This window comes from Anguilla rostrata, chromosome 2 (assembly GCF_018555375.3).
Source record: "Anguilla rostrata isolate EN2019 chromosome 2, ASM1855537v3, whole genome shotgun sequence".
In the NCBI taxonomy this organism is placed as follows: domain Eukaryota; kingdom Metazoa; phylum Chordata; class Actinopteri; order Anguilliformes; family Anguillidae; genus Anguilla; species Anguilla rostrata.
This window is the reverse complement of record NC_057934.1, coordinates 65,028,510-65,048,656: the sequence shown is the minus strand read 5'-3', so window position 1 is coordinate 65,048,656 and position 20,147 is coordinate 65,028,510. Positions and strand designations below refer to the sequence as shown.

At 49.6% G+C, this 20,147-nt stretch overlaps 1 protein-coding gene across 2 annotated transcripts; it reads left to right on the top strand.

Annotated features, from left to right (window-relative positions):
• The first annotated feature begins 1,257 nt into the window (after positions 1–1,257).
• Positions 1,258–18,953, top strand: LOC135248919 (microtubule-associated serine/threonine-protein kinase 1-like). 2 transcript variants are annotated; one of them, XM_064323983.1, is made up of 17 exons: positions 1,258–2,341; positions 2,727–2,803; positions 3,441–3,649; positions 3,971–4,109; positions 4,247–4,379; positions 5,352–5,517; positions 5,917–6,018; positions 6,156–6,278; positions 6,564–6,673; positions 9,506–9,666; positions 10,074–10,327; positions 10,871–11,128; positions 11,525–11,754; positions 12,179–12,301; positions 12,445–12,581; positions 12,740–12,927; positions 13,675–18,953. In XM_064323983.1, exons 1-17 carry the CDS (start codon positions 2,222–2,224, stop codon positions 15,384–15,386), a joined length of 4,242 nt encoding a protein of 1,413 aa, XP_064180053.1. In that variant the 5' UTR covers positions 1,258–2,221; the 3' UTR covers positions 15,387–18,953. The 2 variants fall into 2 exon arrangements, with proteins under 2 accessions (XP_064180053.1, XP_064180052.1); XM_064323982.1 differs by having other exon boundaries at positions 12,737–12,927.
• The last annotated feature ends 1,194 nt before the right edge of the window (positions 18,954–20,147 follow it).

The following is a 20,147-nucleotide window of genomic DNA, read 5'->3' as shown; positions in this document are numbered from 1 at the left end:
GTCCCTCTCGGTGCGTGTGAGAGGCATGCTAAAGCACATTTTATGATGTATTTTCCGGCAGTGCTGCCAGCTGAAAGGGACTTCCCCCCTGCCTGCGTTACACGCAGCAGGAGTGTGGAACATCCAGGACCACGATGGAAATAGGTCCAGGGCTTTTTCGCGTTGTCCTTGACAATTTCTTCACGTGCAAGTCTTTTGATACACGTGTTCTAATTTCGTCAAATAAACTAAACTAAAAAGTAAAAGCAAAGAAAGTGTGCTGTTTCGCAAGATGCAAAGCGGTATTATAGCATCTTCCCACGCGGGGAAATGTGAGGGCGTCAGCAGAATGCTTCCTCCGGTCCCTCTCGGTGGGCTTGGACTGCGTTCCGCACGAGGAGAGATTCAGAGAAGGGCTGCGGTGTTCTTTAGAGTGAGCGTGGACGGAACGCCGCATCGCGGCCGTACTCCGATCGGTGAACTCCGCCACCTGGCAGTCGTTTGTCCCGAGCCTTCGCTGCCTAGCTCTCCAGTTGCCAGGGAGATGAGCTGGTGAGGTCAGAGGGGTCGGCCGCATCGCGGGAGGAGTTTAGCACGACGTGCCACTTATGTAATTGAACGAAGGCAGACCACGTTTCGCTAGTTCAAGCATGTTTAGCGCTGGTGTCAGTGTGATTCATCTATCATCTATTCATTTATGTTCGGTCCAGGCGTTTGGACTGGCCATATGTCACAGGCGCTGGAGCGGGTTATTATCCAGCACGCGATGAGTCTCTCCACGGCCTTCCTCCGCTCCCCCATGTAAATCACATGACACGCGGCAGCGCATTGATCTAAAACGCAATCGACGCCGCCCGTCATCTTTCTGGCTGTAGCCGTCTCGTATTACAATGCATACATTAAAGCTGAATAACTCCTGCCTTATTGATCACGTTGTACCTGGTTCTGTCTGAGGCGGGGGCTCCCTTGGTGGGGGGGGGGTGTATTGACTCGTGCGTCGCTGGGTCTGCATCAGTTGGGGGTCCCTGTGGGGGGTTACCGTGAAGAGTTTCGCCTCTGTCTGGAGGCGGGGGCCCCAGGGGGTGTATGAAGACCGGCTCGCCCCGACTCACGCCAGCTGGGGTTCCCGACCCCGGCAGGAGTTAACCGAGGTTTTCCGCATCCTGCTGTGGTGTCGTTGATGCCCGCCCAGGGACACCAGATGAAATGACTGCTACTAACTCTGGGTGCCGTCTTGAAGTTGTGCATGTTCCCTGAACGATATACCATTATGAAATAAATAAAATAAATAGACGGAGATGAGCGGGAATGAAAATGGGCGGCGTTGCTGGTGAAAATGCCGTTCAGAAAGATTGAGATCGATGGCCTTGCGTCATGCTAGCGTGTAATGAAGTGCAATGGTAATGCCTGCCACTGCATGCAGGCAATAACGCATTCGTTTTAATACACCATTTAGCGATACTGAGGTGCGTGAAATTGCATTGCAGCGTTTTAATCACTGGAAGCTATTTTTAGTTCCGTGCCATTTTGATTCAAAACCCCAGTGGCTTGTTGTGATGAAGGTGCTGGCAGCTATTTGCTTGAAGTGCTATAAAAACCACAACCTCAAATGTAGATTGCTCAGTGTCAGTAGGCTTTTCAGATATTGAAACAGCCAAACAGTTATGTTTATCGAAAATGACAGGTAATGTATTTATGCTATAAATTATAATATAAAATTCTTTCTTGGCAATAGCCCAACCAAAGCAATCAATCAACAATTTACTTATTAACGTTGCCTTATGGTGTTGGAAGCAGGGCTAAGCACTATGACATTATTATTAAAAGATTCATAGTTTTAGCCTCTTTCTAATGAGACCAAACGTGTTAGGAGGTCATTCAGCTCAACTATTGAATATCTAGTTCAAAAATGGAAGTTTACTGCTGCTTCTAACAACAGAGGGGATAATGGTAGACAAATAATTGTTAAATCCAGCCAGTAGTAATGTCCATCTTCAAAATATTTTCCGTGTAACGAAACCAAATCGCACCATGTTGGTTTCCACCTGAAAATGGAACTGCTCTAAAAATGTAAATTCCAGATTCGGAACAGAACTTGATAAAAGACTATCCACCAGCCTATTTTTTTGGAAACCAACAGGTCTTCACTGATGCAGTGCCTTCTTCCTGATTCATTTATCTCCTTAACAAAAGTGTATAAATGCAAAAAGTCACTTGGTTGTCTCATTGAGCAGAAGATGCGATGGTGTTGGTTTCAATGTTGTGTGGAGATTCGCCTCTCTGTTTGATTCCAGAAATGGTGAACCTGGACAGCTATGACAGCGAGGGACCCCACACCCCTGAGACTGACGACTCTGCGGAGGTCAGTCTCTCGCCTCTCTCTCTCTCTGGGGGATCCAGAACCCCCAAATCCTCCGGCGCCACAGCCTTTTAGCACCAATAAATTCTGCATTAATTACTCGGAACAAGCGGCAGTTAATCCCAGTAATTGAGTCTGTGCTGTTTATCCAGGAGCCGAGATAAAGCCCCTGAAATCCTATGGCCGCTCAGGCCTGGCATTAGGCTCCCGTTTGTAATGAGCAGACTTGGCAGCCGCTCTTGATGTACAGGTGCGAGGACAGCGGGGGGAGGCTGGAGCTACCCTAAATGCACTCTGACAGTCTTGCGCTCTGCGAAACGTCTGTTTTTGTGCATTAAATCTCAGTCGGCTCTGCTTTCTTCTTTTGAAAAAAAAAAAAATTCCCCAGGGCAAGACAAGAGCCAAAAAGCCTCCCAGTGAAACAGACTTTCAGACCATCAAGCTGATCAGTAATGGAGCGTACGGGTAAGTGCTGGGATAGGGCAGGCAGGGCTCGGCCGCTTAATTGATGTTGGGGCGGGGGGGGGCGTGGAGGGGGTTGAGGCTCTCCCCAGTAGTACTCACATCACATTAGTGGTTTACTCCAGGGGTCCCCAGTCTTATCTGTGATGGGCCAGCATCTAGGCGCTGGCTTTTGGTCTAGCCCAGTACTGAAGCACCTGCATCAACGAATTAAGGACTCGACCGAGGACCATGAAAAGCTGATCAGTTGAGTCAGCTTATGAGTTTGATTAGGTGTGTTAGTGTTGCGGAAGAACAAAAGCCAACGGACAACACTGGCCATTCTCTGATAGGATTTGTGACCACTGGTTCATATAGCGCTTTGTCACAAAGCAGCTTTACAGAGAACCGGCCCCCAAAGAGTAAGCCTAGGGCAACAGTGGCAAGGAAACACTCCCTGACTGATAACAGGAAGATAACCTTGAGCAGAACCGGACTCAGAGGGGGAACCCATCTGCCGTGGGCAGGCGCCGGTTTGTTATGGAAAATCCAAAAAAAAAAACTGGTCCACTGGATCGCAGCGTGATGTTCGCGGTTACAGTCGGAGCCTGCGCGCGTGTGACGTGTCTGACCTCCCCCCGCGCGCGACCCCTTCCCACAGTGCCGTGTACCTGGTGCGGCACAGGGAGACCCGGCAGCGCTTCGCCATGAAGAAGATCAACAAGCAGAACCTGATCCTGCGCAACCAGATCCAGCAGGCCTTCGTGGAGCGCGACATCCTCACCTTCGCCGAGAACCCCTTCGTGGTCAGCATGTTCTGCTCCTTCGAGACGCGCCGCCACCTCTGCATGGTCATGGAGTACGTGGAGGGTGAGTGAGGGGGGAAGGGTCCGAGGCTCTGCTCGCCCGAAGGCCTCAGTCTGTGCCCCGGTCAGTTCACCTCTCGCCTCTAAATGCAGCGTCGGTCCTCTTTTCTGTGCGTTCGTGTGTTTTTTTTTTTTAAATGCCGCAACCACTGGGAAATGTGTCCAGCTCCAGAAAGGCGCTGTGAGTCAGAGCTGCCTCTGCCAAGGCAAACAAAAACAAGCAAGACAAACACAAACAGAAACTGCATATCAAGCCCACTCACGCTGTCTCTCTCTGTCTGTCTGTCTGTCTGTCTCTCTCTCTCTCTCTCGCCCGTGTCGCCAGGGGGAGACTGTGCCACTCTTCTGAAGAACATCGGGGCTCTGCCAGTGGAGATGGCACGCATGTATTTTGCGGAGACCGTGCTGGCGCTGGAGTACCTGCATAACTACGGCATTGTGCACCGGGACCTCAAGCCTGACAAGTAAGCCGGCACCCCCTGCTGGTTCAGAGCGTGCACTGCACCAAAACTAAAATGGGGGGTTGGTTGCCAAGACACGGTGTACAGCGCCGCCTTATTCAGAACGCTGAAATCGACGGCCTCTCTCTCCCCTTCCTCAGTCTGCTGATCACCTCCATGGGGCACATTAAGCTGACGGACTTTGGCCTGTCCAAGATGGGTCTGATGAGCCTGACCACCAACCTGTACGAGGGACACATAGAGAAGGACGCCCGCGAGTTCCTGGACAAGCAGGTGCAGAGCCCGCGTTCGGTCGCGGTAAAGAAAAACCGCTTGTGTGTGACATCATCATCATCATCGAGGGGTTTCGGGATGACATCACGTGTGCGCGGGTCGTACGGGAAATCGCGGCAGTGACTCACCGTTTTTGTACTCAGTCTGTTATCAGAAGCCTGTGCGTGAGGCTTCAGGTTATGATTTGGGCTATGACACTGGGCTTTCGCTGGGCCTAGTAAGATTTAAACTTACTGTTGCCCCTCTGAAGGACTAAAAGAACAACTGCGTGTTCTCCAACCTTCAGCGATTGCTGTGTTTGATTGGCTGTTTATGTGTACACAGTGTACTCTTCAGCCGCAAGCAAAAGTCACAGCTAGAGGATGTGATGTTCGTGTCGTTATAATCAGCTTTGTTTGTGTTCTGTTTTTAGCAGCTTTGTACTTATTTCCCTTGTTGCGCTTTTAATTCGAATCAGAATCATCATTTGGCAGTAACCCCCCACTCAGTGTCTGCGTGTATCCCAGTCTGTCTGTATTTATTTAATGAATACACATCCGCACATGAAACAAATTCATTTTATCGTGTTTTATTATGGGATTTTGATTAGAGGAGAGATTTGTGCTCATGCAGAAATTAAGTCCCCCGAGCCTTTCCTCTTCTGAAAAGCATAGACCCAGTTACGGCAGTTCTAATTATTGGGGTTACAATTTTGGCTGTCAACATTTCTCACAAAAGCACGGGCTCGCTGGTTGTGAATCAGCTATCGGGTTGCCTCGTTAGAGTCAAAGTTGTGAGATCTGAGTCTCAGAACTGGTCCCAGCATGCACTCTGCAGAGTGCAATCTGCGCTGTCGCCAGTTGCCCAATCAGATTGCATTCATTTTTCACCAAAAAAGTCATTATCTTGTGTTTTCTTCTGGAAAACTGAAAAATCTGTAAAATGGCCTGGAGACTGGTATGGCGAGTGTTGATGAGGTCATCGCTCTCGCAGGTGTGCGGCACGCCGGAGTACATCGCCCCGGAGGTGATCCTGCGGCAGGGCTACGGGAAGCCGGTGGACTGGTGGGCCATGGGCATCATCCTGTACGAGTTCCTGGTGGGCTGCGTGCCCTTCTTTGGGGACACGCCAGAGGAGCTCTTCGGCCAGGTCATCACAGGTCAGATCACGTGCCCCACTGTCACTCTACCTTCTTCTGGGGCCTCTTAGTGTGGGGGGGGGTAGGGGGGGAGGGCAGGGCAGCACAATGGTTAAGGATCTGGGCTCCTAACTTAAAGGCTATGGAATCAGTTCCCAGCTGGGGCTCTGCCATTGTACCCTCGAACAAGGTACCCTTGACCTGAATTGCTTCAGTAAAATATCCTGCTGTCTAATTGGATAGTGTGTAAAAGTCTAATCTCTGTAGGTTCCTCTGGATATGATCGTCTCCGTGTAATGTAAGATGTGCTCTTGCCTCTCTTGTCTCCTCTTTCTCTGTTCCACTCCATGTTCCCACGTCATTCGGGGTGAATGAAACCTGATTACATATAATGAGATCTCTGTGTCCCTGTGTGTTCAGACGACATCGCTTGGCCGGTTGGTGACGATGCACTTCCTGCAGACGCGCAGAGCCTGATCTCCGCCCTGCTGCAGACCAATCCGCTGATGCGCCTGGGCACAGGTGAGCGCAGGCCTTAATGCCGGGGTCCGTGAATCACTTGCCTGTGTGTACGGTGCACGCTGCACCATCCGGACAAATGTCCCCTGCACTGGCCGCAGTTTTCAAAACTGTCTTTCATTGGTCCTCCCTGCCACCAGGTGGAGCCTTTGAAGTGAAGCAGCACTCGTTCTTCACTGAGCTGGACTGGAACAGCCTCCTGAGGCAGAAAGCAGAGTTCATTCCGCATCTTGAGTCGGAGGAGGACACCAGCTACTTTGACAGTGAGTCTATTTACCTAACGCCACCCACTGGTTACTAGTGGGAGTGTTTCAGGTAACTCAACAAAGGTTCTGTGGATGTGAGACCAGTTGATGAATTTCCTTTCTATGGACCCAGTGCTCTGCTGTGCTCTGTTGTGCTCTGCTGTGCCCTGCTGTGCTCTGATGCGCTCTGCTGTGCTGTGCTGCGCCCTGCTGTGCTCTGATGCGCTCTGCTGTGCTCTGATGCGCTCTGCTGTGCTCTGTTGTCCTGACGTGCCCTGTTGCTCTGTTTCGCTCTCCTATCAGCGCGGTCGGAGCGCTACCACCACATAAACTCGTACGACGAGGACGACACCAACGACGACGAGCCCGTGGAGATCCGGCAGTTCTCCTCCTGCTCCCCTCGCTTCAGCAAGGTCATCTCTCGCTCTTTCCCTCTCTCTTTTCCCCCTCCTTCCCTTCCCTTCGCCCCCCCCCCCCCCCCCACCCCCGCCCTCTCTCTGTCGCTCGCCCTCTGAATCTGAAGCGGCACTCGTACGATAGCGAGCGCTCACAGCAGTCAGGACGCTCCGAGGCGCACTCAGGAGAAGAATAGGCGCTGAAGGAGGGCCTGTCGCGTGCAGACAATGAGACCAGCGCCGTCTCCATAGAGACACCGGCCACACGCGTGCTCCTCTGACCCAGACCCAGCGCGGGATCCATTCACAGCCCGCATTCATTTCAGCCGGTCCCCCAGCTCGGCAACGACTAACAGACGGTGTTCGTTTGATAAAAAACACACCGGATACGTTATGCCATCGATCTGACGTTCTCACGCCTTACCCAGCCGCGTTAGTTTTCCCATGGCGTATATACGTTTATGAAAAGGCGTTAATGGTTTCCCTGTCTTCTCCAGTGGTGCCACAAACATTACGACAGATCACGCGTCTGAACTGGCTGTGGTGTCAATATCACTTGTGATTTACCAGTGAGCCACTTTTTATTAATTTCTGCGATTGTGTTCCTTCATGTTTTTGAATTTACATGCATGCATTGAAGTGACCTTACAGTCAGAAGCAGATAAGACAGCACTTTGTTCTGCAGACATACAGCTTAATCACGCTGGATTGTACAGACCACATATTATTTTTGAATGTTTTGTCAGGCAGATAGCCAGAAAGAATGGAATCAACTGATTCCAGATCTTTTGTCTATTTGTTTCTTTTCAGCAACTATTTGAGGCTATCAAAATATTTCTGTAATTAATGGCTTGTTATTTTTTTACTTGCAGACATAAAACAAGACCCATAGGGAATTAACAGATTGAATCTAATTAAAGAGGAAGGAAACTGACAGCAGCCACGTATAGCATGGGCTCAGTGGTCATAGCATAGCTAGGTGGTCAAAGAGAAAAGCGTCACTTCTGGGCAAGCTGGAAAAATGTTCTTTTTTAGTTGCTTGGCAGTGCCATGGTCATCAAAATATTAGCTGGTTAGGGCTTAGTGGCTATACTCTGCATAATATCTCTTCAGTTGCACCAGTTGATGACCAAATGTGTACTAGTAAATGTTTAAAATATCTGTTGTCACCCATCAGAAGAACTTGTGCATAAATAACAGCAAAGATATAAAAAGCACAAACCATTATATTTCACTGTTCTGTACTGAACATCTTGTTGCTGAATAGTTTATGGCTCAGTACTACAGAGACCAAGAAACTATTTTGGAATTTTACAGGTTCAAGTTCAATTAAATTGCCTGCCAGGACTGTGCAGTTGGGTTAAATTCAAATGCTGATGTGATTAAGGTTGAGGGAAGGAGCTGAGAACCTCATTTTTCAAATGATTAGTTTGACCTAGATTTCTATCTCACTCCAAAGATCTTCTTTTCTTTGTTCGAGCTTTATGCGGTGTTCCAGCTTGATGCTGTTATGTGTGCAGTTTACAAATACTGTGGCCGTTGGTGCAACGGTTCTTTTATGAATATTCTGAAAATAGAAATGACTGCAGAGGGTCTCTTTGGCTCGACAGTAAATGGATCTTTTTTTTTTTTCAAAATATACATGAGTGCTGCTTGTTGTACTTTGTCGTATATTTTGCCCTTTCTATGAGCAGCTGACATTTGTTTAAGTGGGTTATTTATTAAAGGAAAACGTGGCTATTTAAAGAAAGCCCTTTTTTCTCTAAGCACTCCCTTGTGGTTTTTATCGTCCTGTTTTGTCAAATTATTAATCAGTGGCACCAGGAAGTGTGACATAGAAACGAATAGCAATGCACTTCAGAAAATAAAACGTAAAGCATTGATATTAAGAACAAACCCTGGGGTAGAAATGGAACCCTGCCAAGCCTAATGTACCATCTCATCCTGGCGCAATTAATATTTTATTTCATGAGATGGGCTCTGTGGCTAATGTACAATACTGATTCCCTATAAGCAAAGATATTTTATTCTTCACTGGTGTGAAATCCTACAGTATACACCCTACCGTGTATCCCATATCCCATATGTGCCAAATTCCGCCAAATTGTGCCAAAAAAGAACAGACAGGAGAATGCACGGAGGAGAGAAGCGTCTCAGGACTTTCATAACTAATAATCACCCAGTCAGTCTTGATGAATGGCCACTGTGCAGCAACGAAAGTCGGTTTGGCTGTTCTTAATTCTGTCTCATTGAAAAAAAATCATGCGGTGCCCATGGGCCCTGCACACTCTTCCAAGCTCGCTGCCTCCCACAGAGCCACCCTTTCCTCCTGCTGCACGATGTCTTATTCAGATGCGCATTGCCGCTTGTGAAAGCCCTTTGTGCCGAATCGATTAATGCGAAACTTTCTGCTTCGCTTCTGTAAACAAGTTGCGTAATCCACTTTAGGACTGGAGCAGCGTCCTTCAGATGCTCTCGCGGAGCCGAACCCTGGCAAGGTCTAATACATCTTATTCTCATGAATAATGAATGCTCCCCTATTAAAAAAGTATTACCTCTGGCCCTTCAAGGATTAGAGGAACACAGACTAAAGAGTGTGCCTAAAGCTAATGAGCAAAGAAGTTTAAGATGGTAGAAGAGGAGTCGGTGAAAGGGAGGATGAGGTAGAAATTAATTCAGTTGGGTAGAGGATAGAGTTTCCTGAGAAAGAGCTGTGTTTGGAGGCCGTAGTTCAGGGAGGGCAAGGCTGAGAGGCCTCCTGCATGGTCGCTCTTTTACTCGGCCCGCGTGGGGCTCTGCTCTGCGTGTTCTGATGCAGGGATGTGTGTGTGTGTGTGTTGCTGTGTGTAGGTGTACAGCAGCATGGAGCACCTGTCCCAGCTGGAACAGAAGCCCCCCTCGGTCACCAGGAGGGGAAACAAGGCCCACAGGGAGGACAAGGTGACCAAGAGGGAGAGCCTCGGCAGCCTCACCATGCGGGACAAGAGCTGGAGGACGGGGTCCCCCGAAATGTGAGTGAGGACGAGGCCTAACCGGGACGGTCCCTGGTCCACCCCACCCCCCCCCCACCGAGAGGCTGCTAAAGCTGCAGTAGCTCGGGCATTTCAAACAGCCTCTGCGCACACATCGGGATGCAGATGCTTATCGGCCAGGACCGGCTGAGGCACTTTAACGCTGACAGCTTGCGGCAGCGAGCGGGGTCCGGGGCTTAGGCTCGCTGGAGGCAATCAGCAGCTGCATCTCCGGTATCAGAACCTGGGATATATACGTGCGGGGAGGCGGAGGCCTTAGTGTCAGCACAAACAATGCTGAGAGGATTAATGCGCTGTGTGCATGCGGGAGAAGATTATCTTACGCCTGTGCTCTGTAACGTGTGTGTGTGTGTGTGTGTGTGTGTGTGTGGTTCTCTGGCCTGTAGGAAGCGCCTGTCTTGCTCCGAGTCCTTGTACATGGAGGGGGACTCCAGCCCCCCCTTGGGGGCCCGCCGGAGGTTCTCCGCCCTGATGGACACGCACCGCTTCGCATCACCACTGGAGGGCGACCAAGAGTTCGCTCCCCGCCAGCCCCCGATGAAGGCCAGAGGGGCCTCCTTCGAGGGGGCGTCAATGCCAACGTCTGCCCCAGTGGAACAGAAAACTCCCCCAAAGGAGGGCAACGGGGCAACTGCAGGAGGTGCGGGGGTCACAGAGTAGAGGAGGGGTCCTCAGTCTTATCCAGAAAGGGCCGGCGTGGGTGCAGGGTTTCATTCCTTCCAAGCAGTTACACACCTGATTCCACTAATCAAGGTCCTCAGCAAAGACGCTAGTGTTTGATTAGTAGAATCAGGTGTGTCAGTGCTTGGTCGGAATGAAAGCCTGCACCCACACCGGCCCTTTCTGGATAAGATTGAGGACCCCTGGAGTAGAGGGTGGAGGGCAGGGCAGTGGAGTGTAGGAGGAGAGAAGCATAGTATTCCTAGGGCTGGTGCCCATCACTGGCGATAATCCATTATTCACCATTTAATTACATTTTATTTTGTGTGTATGTGTGTTTTAGGCAGCTATAGGGTGACTTGCTCTCCATTATCACCGTAAGTGTAGAGAATGGTGCAAAGTATTAAATACAGCTTAGCTACAAACCGCAAATGCAGACAGTACCATGTAGAGAATTCTCATTTACAATGGGGAAACAATTTGTAGCCGGTGGACTGTTGCATGATGTCACGCTCTTTTCCAGACAAGCCTCTTCGGCCGGGTGAGGCAGCAGGGGCAGTGAACGTGGGCCCTCCTGCTGCTGCTGGTGCTGCCGCTCTGGGGATAACCAGGGACACGGTCACCCCTGACCCCCTGGGGCTGCGGGCCACCAACGACCTGGTCCTGCGCCGGGCGCGGCACCAGCAGCTGTCCGGCGAGAGCGAGAAGCGCAGCCCGCGCGCTGGCACCAAGGTCATCAAGTCGGCCTCCGCCACGGCGCTGTCCGTCATCATCCCTGCAGGTACCGCTGGCAGCCAGCAGAGGGAGCCGAGGAGCGTGTTTTTGAGTCCTGGCTCCTTCGTTGATCCACGTTGTCTTTAACAAACACAGCTTATAAACAGATATAATGCATTTATTATTTGTGTTTCTGCATTCTGTAGTCTGTATTTGTAGATTTACCTTTTCCATATCTGTGTGTTTGGGTCTGTCTGTTTTTTTGCCAGATGATTTTTTTTGCCTGTTCTATCTCCTAATCTCTTCACTTTTCCTTCTCTTTGTTGCACCATATCTCTCTTCCTCTCTCTGCCTCTTTTCCCGTCTCTCACTTTGCCGATTTCTCACACTCCTGCTCTGCCTGTTTCTCTCTCTTTCTCATTCGCCCTCGCCCTCCCGCCTCGGCCCGCCTCCCCGTGCGCAGTGGAGCAGCACGGGAGCTCCCCATTGGCCAGTCCCATGTCGCCCCGCTCTCTGTCCTCCAATCCGTCGTCGCGGGACTCGTCCCCCAGCCGGGACTACTGCCCGGCGGTGAGCGTCCTGCGCTCCCCCATCACCATCCACCGCTCCGGCAAGAAGTACGGCTTCACCCTGCGCGCCATCCGCGTCTACATGGGCGACAGCGACGTCTACAGCGTGCACCACATCGTCTGGGTGAGCCGGCCGCGCGCTTCCGCGGGGACAGAGCTGAAAATCCCGCCCCCTGACATTAGCTGAAGCTCTTATCCAGAGCGACTGACACAACTTTTTTTTTACATAGCGTTTACAATGTGTCCAATTACACAGCTGGATATATACGCAAGTACCTTGCTCAAGGGTACAACGGCAGTGTTCTAGCGGGGAATCCAACCTTCGAGCTCTACATTACAAGACCAAATCCTTGCCCATTATACTACACTGCCGCCCCTATGCCCCATGACAGAAGAGCTGCCCGCTGCATTAATGCCAATGCTAACACAGCTCTGAGTGACAGCTGTTTCTCTGAGATCATTTGAGCGCTTCTGTAAGTGGTCCTACAGTGTGCCTGTGAAAATGAGTTTTTTTTTTTTTTTTAAACTGTCTGTTGGTTCAATCTCAGCACGTGGAGGACGGAGGTCCCGCCCAGGAGGCGGGGCTGTGTGCCGGTGACCTCATCACCCATGTGAACGGCGAGGCTGTTCATGGATTGGTCCACACAGAGGTGGTGGAGCTCATTCTGAAGGTGAGGGGGAAGTGGCCAAATGCTTAGAAAAAGACCTGTGATTAGTTATGTAGTGTGCTTGGCTTATCAGTGCAAACAGAGCACAGTATGTCTGGCTATTGCATTGTGGTTGTACGGTCATAATTTGTTGTGCTTCTCTGCAGAGTGGCAACAAGGTGACAGTGACCACCACGCCCTTTGAGAACACCTCTATCAAAATCGGTCCGGCGCGCAAGTCCAGCTACAAGTCAAAGATGGCCCGGCGTAACAAGAGGACAATAGCAAAGGAGGGCCAGGAGAGGTACGCTAGGTCCTCACCAACACTGTTAGCATGCCCATGTTTTTAGTGTACTGTGTACATTCTAACCTCTCGTATTCTCTCTTTTACTCTCTCTCTCTCTCTCTCACTTCATCTCTGTCTCTCTGTCTCTCTCTCTCTCTCTCTCTCTTATAAAGCAGTAAGAAGCGCAGCTCTCTATTCCGGAAAATCACCAAGCAGTCCAACCTGCTGCACACCAGTCGCAGCCTCTCCTCCCTCAACCGCTCTCTCTCCTCCAGTGAAAGCCTGCCCGGGTCGCCCACCCACAGCCTGTCGGCCCGCTCCCCCACCCAGAGCTACCGCTCCACCCCGGACTCCTCCTACCTCGGTAAGCACCGCCCCCCTCCCACGCATCACTGCGTCCCGTCCCCCCAGACCCCAGTTCCATTAGACGCCTCGTTCTTCACCCAGCTCGCCCCCGCCCAACACTGAGAGCCATTTCACCTCAGGGGCCCGGGGCCTCAGAACCCCCCTCTGCGGGAGCGACTCAGACAGAGCCTCTCCCAGAAGGCAGTTTTCTCTGAGCGTTTTAGGGAGATTACAGCGTGTCGTCATCCAGAGGGACTGTTATCACAGTCACTGAGTCCCCCTGCGCGCTCGCTTCAGCCAATTACCGCTAACGCTGTTAACCAAAACACAGAGGCGCCGCCGTGCTGGAGTGGCCCAGTTTAAAGAGAGGGATTCTTCTTCTTATTCTCCTTCTTATTCTTCTTCTCCTTCTTCTTTTTCTTCTTCTCCTTCTTATTCTTCTTTTCCTTCTTCTCCTTTTTCTTCTTCTTTTTCTCCTTTTTCTTCTTCTCCTTCTTATTCTTCTTCTCCTTCTTCTCCTTTTTCTTCTTCTTTTTCTCCTTCTTTTTTTCTTTTCCTTCTTCTTCTCCTTTTTCTTCTTCTTCTTCTTCTCCTTCTTCTTCTTTTTCTTCTTCTTTTTCTCCTCCTTCTTCCTTCTTCTTCTTCTCCTTCTTCTTTTTCTTCTTCTTCTCCTTTTTCTTCTTCTTCTTCTTATTCTTTTTCTTTTCCTCCTTCTTCTTCTCCTTCTCCTTTTTCTTCTCCTCCTCCATCCTCTCCTCCTCCGCAGGCGCTTCGTCTCAGAGCAGCTCCCCGGCGTCCAGCACGCCCAACTCCCCCGCCGCGTCGCAGCACATGCGCCCCAGCTCCCTGCACGGCCTGTCGCCCAAGCTGCACCGGCAGTACCGCTCGGCGCGCTGCAAGTCCGCCGGCAACATCCCGCTGTCGCCGCTGGCGCACACGCCCTCGCCCACGCAGTCCTCGCCGCCGCCGCTGCCCGGCCACACGGTGGGCAGCTCCAACACCACGCAGACCTTCCCCGCCAAGCTGCACTCGTCGCCGCCGGTGGTGCGGCCGCGGCCCAAGAGCGCCGAGCCGCCGCGCTCGCCGCTGCTCAAGCGCGTGCAGTCGGCCGAGAAGCTGGGCTCGCCGCTGTCTGCCCAGGACAAGAAGGGGGCGGGCGGTGCCGGGGGCGTGGCCATGCGCAAGCACAGCCTGGAGGTGTCGCACTCCGAGTACCGCAAGGACTCCTTCCACAGCGAGCTGGGCCTGCAGAGCCTGCTGGAGACGGAGGGCGAGAACCTGCCCCCCCACACCCCCTCCTGCCCCTCCCCCACGTCCTGCGAAACGGGCGTGCTGAAGCCGGCCCGGAAGCTGGGGCGGCAGGAGTCGCCCCTCAGCCGGGACGCCCTGCTGGCCGGGAGGGATCGCTTCGACCACGCTGCGGAGGGCGGCTTCGGCGACAGGGTCGGGGGGGCGGGCCCGGCGCTGTCACTCACCAAGGAGGGCACCGCCCTCGGCCAGCCAGTGGCTACCAAATCCCCGCTGGCAGAGCCGCCCAGGGCCAAAGAAGAGACCCCCCTGTCCGGTCCGGCCCCGCCCACCCAATTTACGGCCCACAGACCCGCCCCTGTGGTCCGGTCTCCAGATCTCAAAGACCTCGCTGTCCCCTCTGTGGAGAAATCCAGCGCCGGCTGCGGCCCCAGGACACCGGAGAAGAGCCCCGCGCAGGGGGAGGGGCTCGGCCCGGCGGAGAGGGACAGGAAGCCGCTGGGGGCCCAGGCAGAGAGCGGCTCCAGGGGCCCGGAGAGGGAAGGGCAGAAAGAGCCGCAGCAGGAAGCCGAGAGGCGGGCGGGGCCTGCCAGAGCCGGCCCGCAGTGGGAGGCGGCTGGGAGGCGGGGCTTGGGCCCGGACCGGCCCGCGGGTCCCACGGTGACGCCTGCGGAAGCTCCCAGGACCGGCAGGGGACCGGACCTGGGGGGCGACATTAGGAAAGGAGCGCTGGCCTGCAGTTACAGGACTCCGGACGCCAGGGCCAAAAGCTCCACAGCGCCGGTCCCCCTCCCCGGGCTGGCAGCGGGCAAGTCCAGGCAGGACAAGGGCCTGGCGCCGGTGAACTGCTACCGAGGAGCGCTGGACTGGGAGGAGAAGTGCCTCCTGGAGGTGGTGGAGGAGCACTCGCCCTCCCCGACCCCCTCCCCCACCGCGGCGTCCCCCGGCCCCGCCAAGTCGCAGCCTGTCTCCCCGGGCGACAAGTCCAGCTTTGTCACGCAGCTCACCAGCGTGGCCAAAACTGTGCTGGGGCCCATCAAGGGGGGCTCCCAGGAGGGGCTCAAGGGGAAGGACGGCCCCAAGGCAGCGGACGAGAGGATGGGCAGCTCGGCGGGAAAGTCAGAGCCCCCCCCGCCTGGGAATCGCCAGACCCCCCCACCCCCCTCCGCTGGGCCGGCCGTCTGCACTCCACCTGAGAAGACAGAGGCGACTCACAAGCACCACTCCTGATTGCGTCAGAAGGTGGGGAGGGGAGGGGAGGGGAGGAGGGGGGCTGTGAGCTGGGGATGACTTGCATTTTTGTGAGTTTGAGAACGTTGCACAATTCCAGGCACTTAAAGGAACATTCCAGCCATGAGAGAAAAGACATGACACGCGTCGGAGAAACATACTCGGAGAAAGTGTATAGATTAAAATAGACGAGTAAAACAATTGTAAAGGTGCTTCAACAGCTGTTTTCAATTGTGTACATACAAGGTGTTTCCTCCACCATATATTATATAAACATATAAATATAAAGCAGATATCTGTGTGAACGCATGTTGAATATTGTCTGTACATATCAATATTCTAAAAATGAGGAAAAAAGTGCTTTACTGAACTACAAATGCTGAATACTGTGAACACCAAATCCGGTCACTCCAGTTAACATCCTGTGAACACCTGTGTTTCTGTCTTGTTATTAAGGAAGTAGCAGAGAGGTGGAAGTGGCATATCTGTGGTTGCAGAAATTATGTTATTCTGCAGGAAAAAAAATCCATTGTTAAGCATCCTGTACTTTGTGGAAAACAAAATACGGATTAGAAATGTGTGTCTCACTTGTGTTGATGGTCCCATTTTACATTTGTGGAGTTAAACTGGAAGGCAGCGACTGTCTTTAAATTACCTCCTTGGCCTCTGTTCCATGAAAAAGCCTGCGCGAATGGTTTTTTTTTTGTGTGTGCCTAGCAGAGGTGAGCTCTTTGGTGTCCCAGATCTTGGAGGATTGCAGTGGAGTGGATTTGACAGGCTTCGTTATGAATTAGGCTACGCCTGCTAGCTCCGCGTAGCGTTCTCCGCTCCCCGGCGCGTGGGAGAGTCTGCACATTAGCGAAGCGGCGGCGGGGTCTTGCGGGAAACGTCGCGCACGGACGTCGGCCCTTTTTTTGCAGTTGGCCTGTCCCTCTGCCCCGTGCCTCGGCGACCGTGAAAAGGCGGAATCCGGCACCGCGGATCCGGCAGCGGAGGGACACACGGCGCGGTCACGTGCATGCGAATCGGCTCTCGTGTACTCAGGGACGGCAGATACCTTCCCGGGTCCTGGGCAGTGCTTCTCCGCCATATCGTCTGGCAGACCTTTAGCTCAGTCGACTTCGTGACTCCCGAGTTTTCCCGAGTGGTCTTCGTTGTGCCGCTTCACATACAATTGAGGAGTTTAACTTGAAAGGAAATATTTCTCTGCTCTGTAGCGCCTTTTGAATACGATACGCGAAGGCTGAAGATGCGACCTTGTTTGAAGGAGACGAGCTCACAAGAACGTGCGCTGTGTGGATACAGCGGCAAGAAGCCCTCTTTTGTTCTGTTGACTCATTCAGACTTCTGGCCAAGGGAAAATCGCATCTGTAGGCTTGTGCTTAAATTCTGAGTGAGATTGTTAATAAACACATTTAAGGGCTGGATCTTGAAGTAAAGGCAAATTCTGACTGTTGTTCATGTCGATCTGTCTGGTGTGGCAGAAAGGCGCCATGCACTGCTGTTACTCTGTTTAGAAAGAGAGCCTACTTCCTCACCATTAGCGGCTCTCTTGCAATGCATTTCCATTTTCCGCACTTACAGTTTTACACAAGACTGGACGAGGACCCCAAAGGTATCTGATAAAGACAGAGAGATGTGTTGTGTTGCTGTGAATCATCTGTGGCAACCCACACAATTTAATGGTTTCAGAGTAATTTTGAATTGATAACAGTAGTTCAGTTTCCAGTAGAGTCATTTATATGAGTGTATGTGTCTTATATTCATAAAACATTAGCCACAAAAGTGTCTTTGTTTCCCAGATCCCCATCATAACAGATCTGTTAAAAAAAAAAAAAGACTGGCTAAGAACTGTTTCAATGAAATCAATGTCAGATTCCAAAAAAAAAAAAGATTTTCAAAAATGTTCTGGATCACTGTGCAAGACCTCCATCCTGATCAAATGTGTGGTCTTTCTCACAAGTGTAGACATGCACACATGCACACTTTGTATGCAAATACTCAGCAGTGTCAAATACAATGTCTGAAAGGTAGAAGTGTCAGTGTTGTAATTGTGTTATACAGTTTTGTTTACAATGTAGGAAGGAGAAACGAGAGCAGGCTAATATATGACTTCTGAGAGGTCATTGACAGCATCTCAGTTTTGTGTTGGGGAATTTATTTCTTGCATTTTCTAGACCATGGTTCCCTCTAGTGGTAATTATACTCTCTGCAAAACATACCCTCTGAAATGTTACAACCAACAACCAACATTCTATGAACAAGTTGACAACATGATTAATCAAAGTAGACCAGCAGTGCTTTATTTTTTATTTTTTAGTGACACAGTTATCTCACCATTGCCAAGGAGCACCTTAACGTAGCATCACAGACATTTAACAAGACTAATGTGTTGCCTGTGTGTTCATTTGCTTCTGTACTTATTTATCTGTTTGACAGCTCTTTTTTCTCATGTGGTGTATGTGTGTGTGTGTATGTGTGTGTTGCATAAGTTGGAAAGATTAAACACATTGCATTTATTTTACACCATTAAAGTGTATTTACTGTGATGTTGACGCAATTTCTGAACAGCTTTTCATTTCAAAATGACAGCCGGAATAATAATTTGATTTACTTCATTTTTTCTTCTAAAATAGTGAAAAGATATGGCAGAAAAACATGATCCAAGGCATAACCAAGAAAACAGCCTCTTCATAAAATATTTTTTATGTATTTGAATTGATATTAGAGAATCTTTTTTTCATAAAGTTAATTAAGACAACTCCATCTGCAAAAATTTTCGTTGCTGAATTTGAAGACCATTTGAATGTGCAATGTCCACTCATTAAACCTAGCTGAAAGGACGGTGGTGCGACTGGTTGATTCAATTGCTGTTCGTGTGGCACAAGATAACGGGAATTCAACATTTTTGGTCACAACATTGTTTTATTGCTTGTCAGATATTAGTACCCTGTATCATATTCTTACACATGCACACGTAAATTAATTAAAATATGGGTGTTACAGAGTAGTACAGTCAGTAAACTGTGTTGTGAGAAGAAAAAAAAGTGCTCACTTTTGAAGAAAATATGGTGCCCACTTTTCAGTGTGTTCATATTTTGCAAGCAGGTTTTCCTAGTCTATGCTTGAATAACGTTATGTGGTAGTCAGGTGTATGTGGTGATGGCGGAGTGTACTCATTGTCATAGTTTAATTTTTAGAAATCATCAATTTTAAAATGCACTTTATTTTAAGTCATATTTTATTTATATGTATGAGGTTTGTTTGTATATGTATGTATTATCTGGGCGAAAACAATATATATATAAATATATACATATTTATTATTGCAATCATTGAGAACGACTAACAAGTCTATCAACTTGTGCAGTCCCACTTACTTCAGTATTGCACTGTGGGTTGCAGTACTAATTGTATTGTGTAAGTATGACTTTTTATCTTTATTTTTTAATCTATATTTATTTGTTCATTTGTTTTCTGGGACACTTTTGTTGTGATCAGATGTGATTTTGATGCAGACGACACCTGAAGTGCAGTACGTGTAATAAAATCCAGAGAAATTATGAATATTTTTCTGTTTTTGTCAAAGTGCGTGTGTGTGCATGTATTTGTGTGGATGGCTTGTTGGACGGCTGAGTTGACTCTTGTATGGAAGCAAGTCTCTCTCACCAGGTTTTGAAAGTTGCTCAAATTTGATAGGCCAAATTCAGATCCCGAAATCCGAGTTAAAAATTTCAGATTACACATCCGGGATACCAGCATAGTTGACTGCCTTCCTGTAATTTCAAGCATTGGCGTCACATGACCAATGGAGCGTAACTTGATTGGCTGGATGTTGGTTCATTTGAGACAGAATCGATTGATTATCCTTGGCATCTCGGATGTTTAATCTGAATTTTTTAACTCAAATTTTGGGATCTGAATTTGGCCTATCGAATTTGAGCAACTTGAATTATTTGAATTTTTTTTATTTGAATTTTTGATTCTGAATTTGTGAACATTGAAAAATAAAAGTGAAAATGAGTTATTGAAAATTTGAAGAGTTGAATTCAGAGGCAAAAAATTCAGATACATAATTTCAATGCAAAAAAAATCAGTGCTAGAAATTCAAAGGCTTTTAAATTTCAAAATCTGGTGAGACATATTTGCTTCCATGCTCTTGCGAGAGAAAATATTGAAAACAACATTCTCCTTGTTCACAAAAATGAGGGAGAACATACCTGCATTCCAATGGATTGTGTACCCAATTAAACGTACATAGGCCTACTTGAATCAAAGACATTTTTGATACCGACAGTTAAATGTAAACATAGTGCGACAGGCACAATTCTTGTTGTTTTGTCTCTGTACACATTGTATTGGGGGGGGGGGGGTCATATTCATTGTTTTTGAAAACCAATGTGCACCAAGTACTGAGCCAAAACAACTAAAATTGTGTAATTGTCCTAGTACTTTTTACATTCAACTGTATTTGAGACGCTATATAGCCTACAGCTGCTCTAGAAAACTAGCCTTTGTTGTGTGTGTGTGTGTGTGTACGCGTGCGCATGCTAAAAGAACAATCACGTTCACTTGGTCCACATTTGCAAGTATTGCATTAAATAAGCAATACATTGGTCAAAAATTATCTGAAAGGTGCCGTTCATGAATATTAATGTTAATGTACGACGTCTATTAGGATACACAACTATAGCCCTGTGATTCAAATCACGGCATTCGAAGTCAAATACCTGCTGGTTTTCCACCCTCCTTTTACCTGAG

What these genes read in the sequence shown, in the direction of transcription:
- LOC135248919 (XM_064323982.1), top strand. Translation starts at nt 2,222, where the DNA reads ATGGTGTTGGTTTCAATGTTGTGTGGAGATTCGCCTCTCTGTTTGATT. An exon ending in CAACGGGGCAACTGCAGGAG is followed by an intron (nt 10,328 to 10,870) that starts GTGCGGGGGTCA and finishes GCTCTTTTCCAG; the next exon opens with ACAAGCCTCTTCGGCCGGGT. An exon ending in GTCCGTCATCATCCCTGCAG is followed by an intron (nt 11,129 to 11,524) that starts GTACCGCTGGCA and finishes CCCCGTGCGCAG; the next exon opens with TGGAGCAGCACGGGAGCTCC.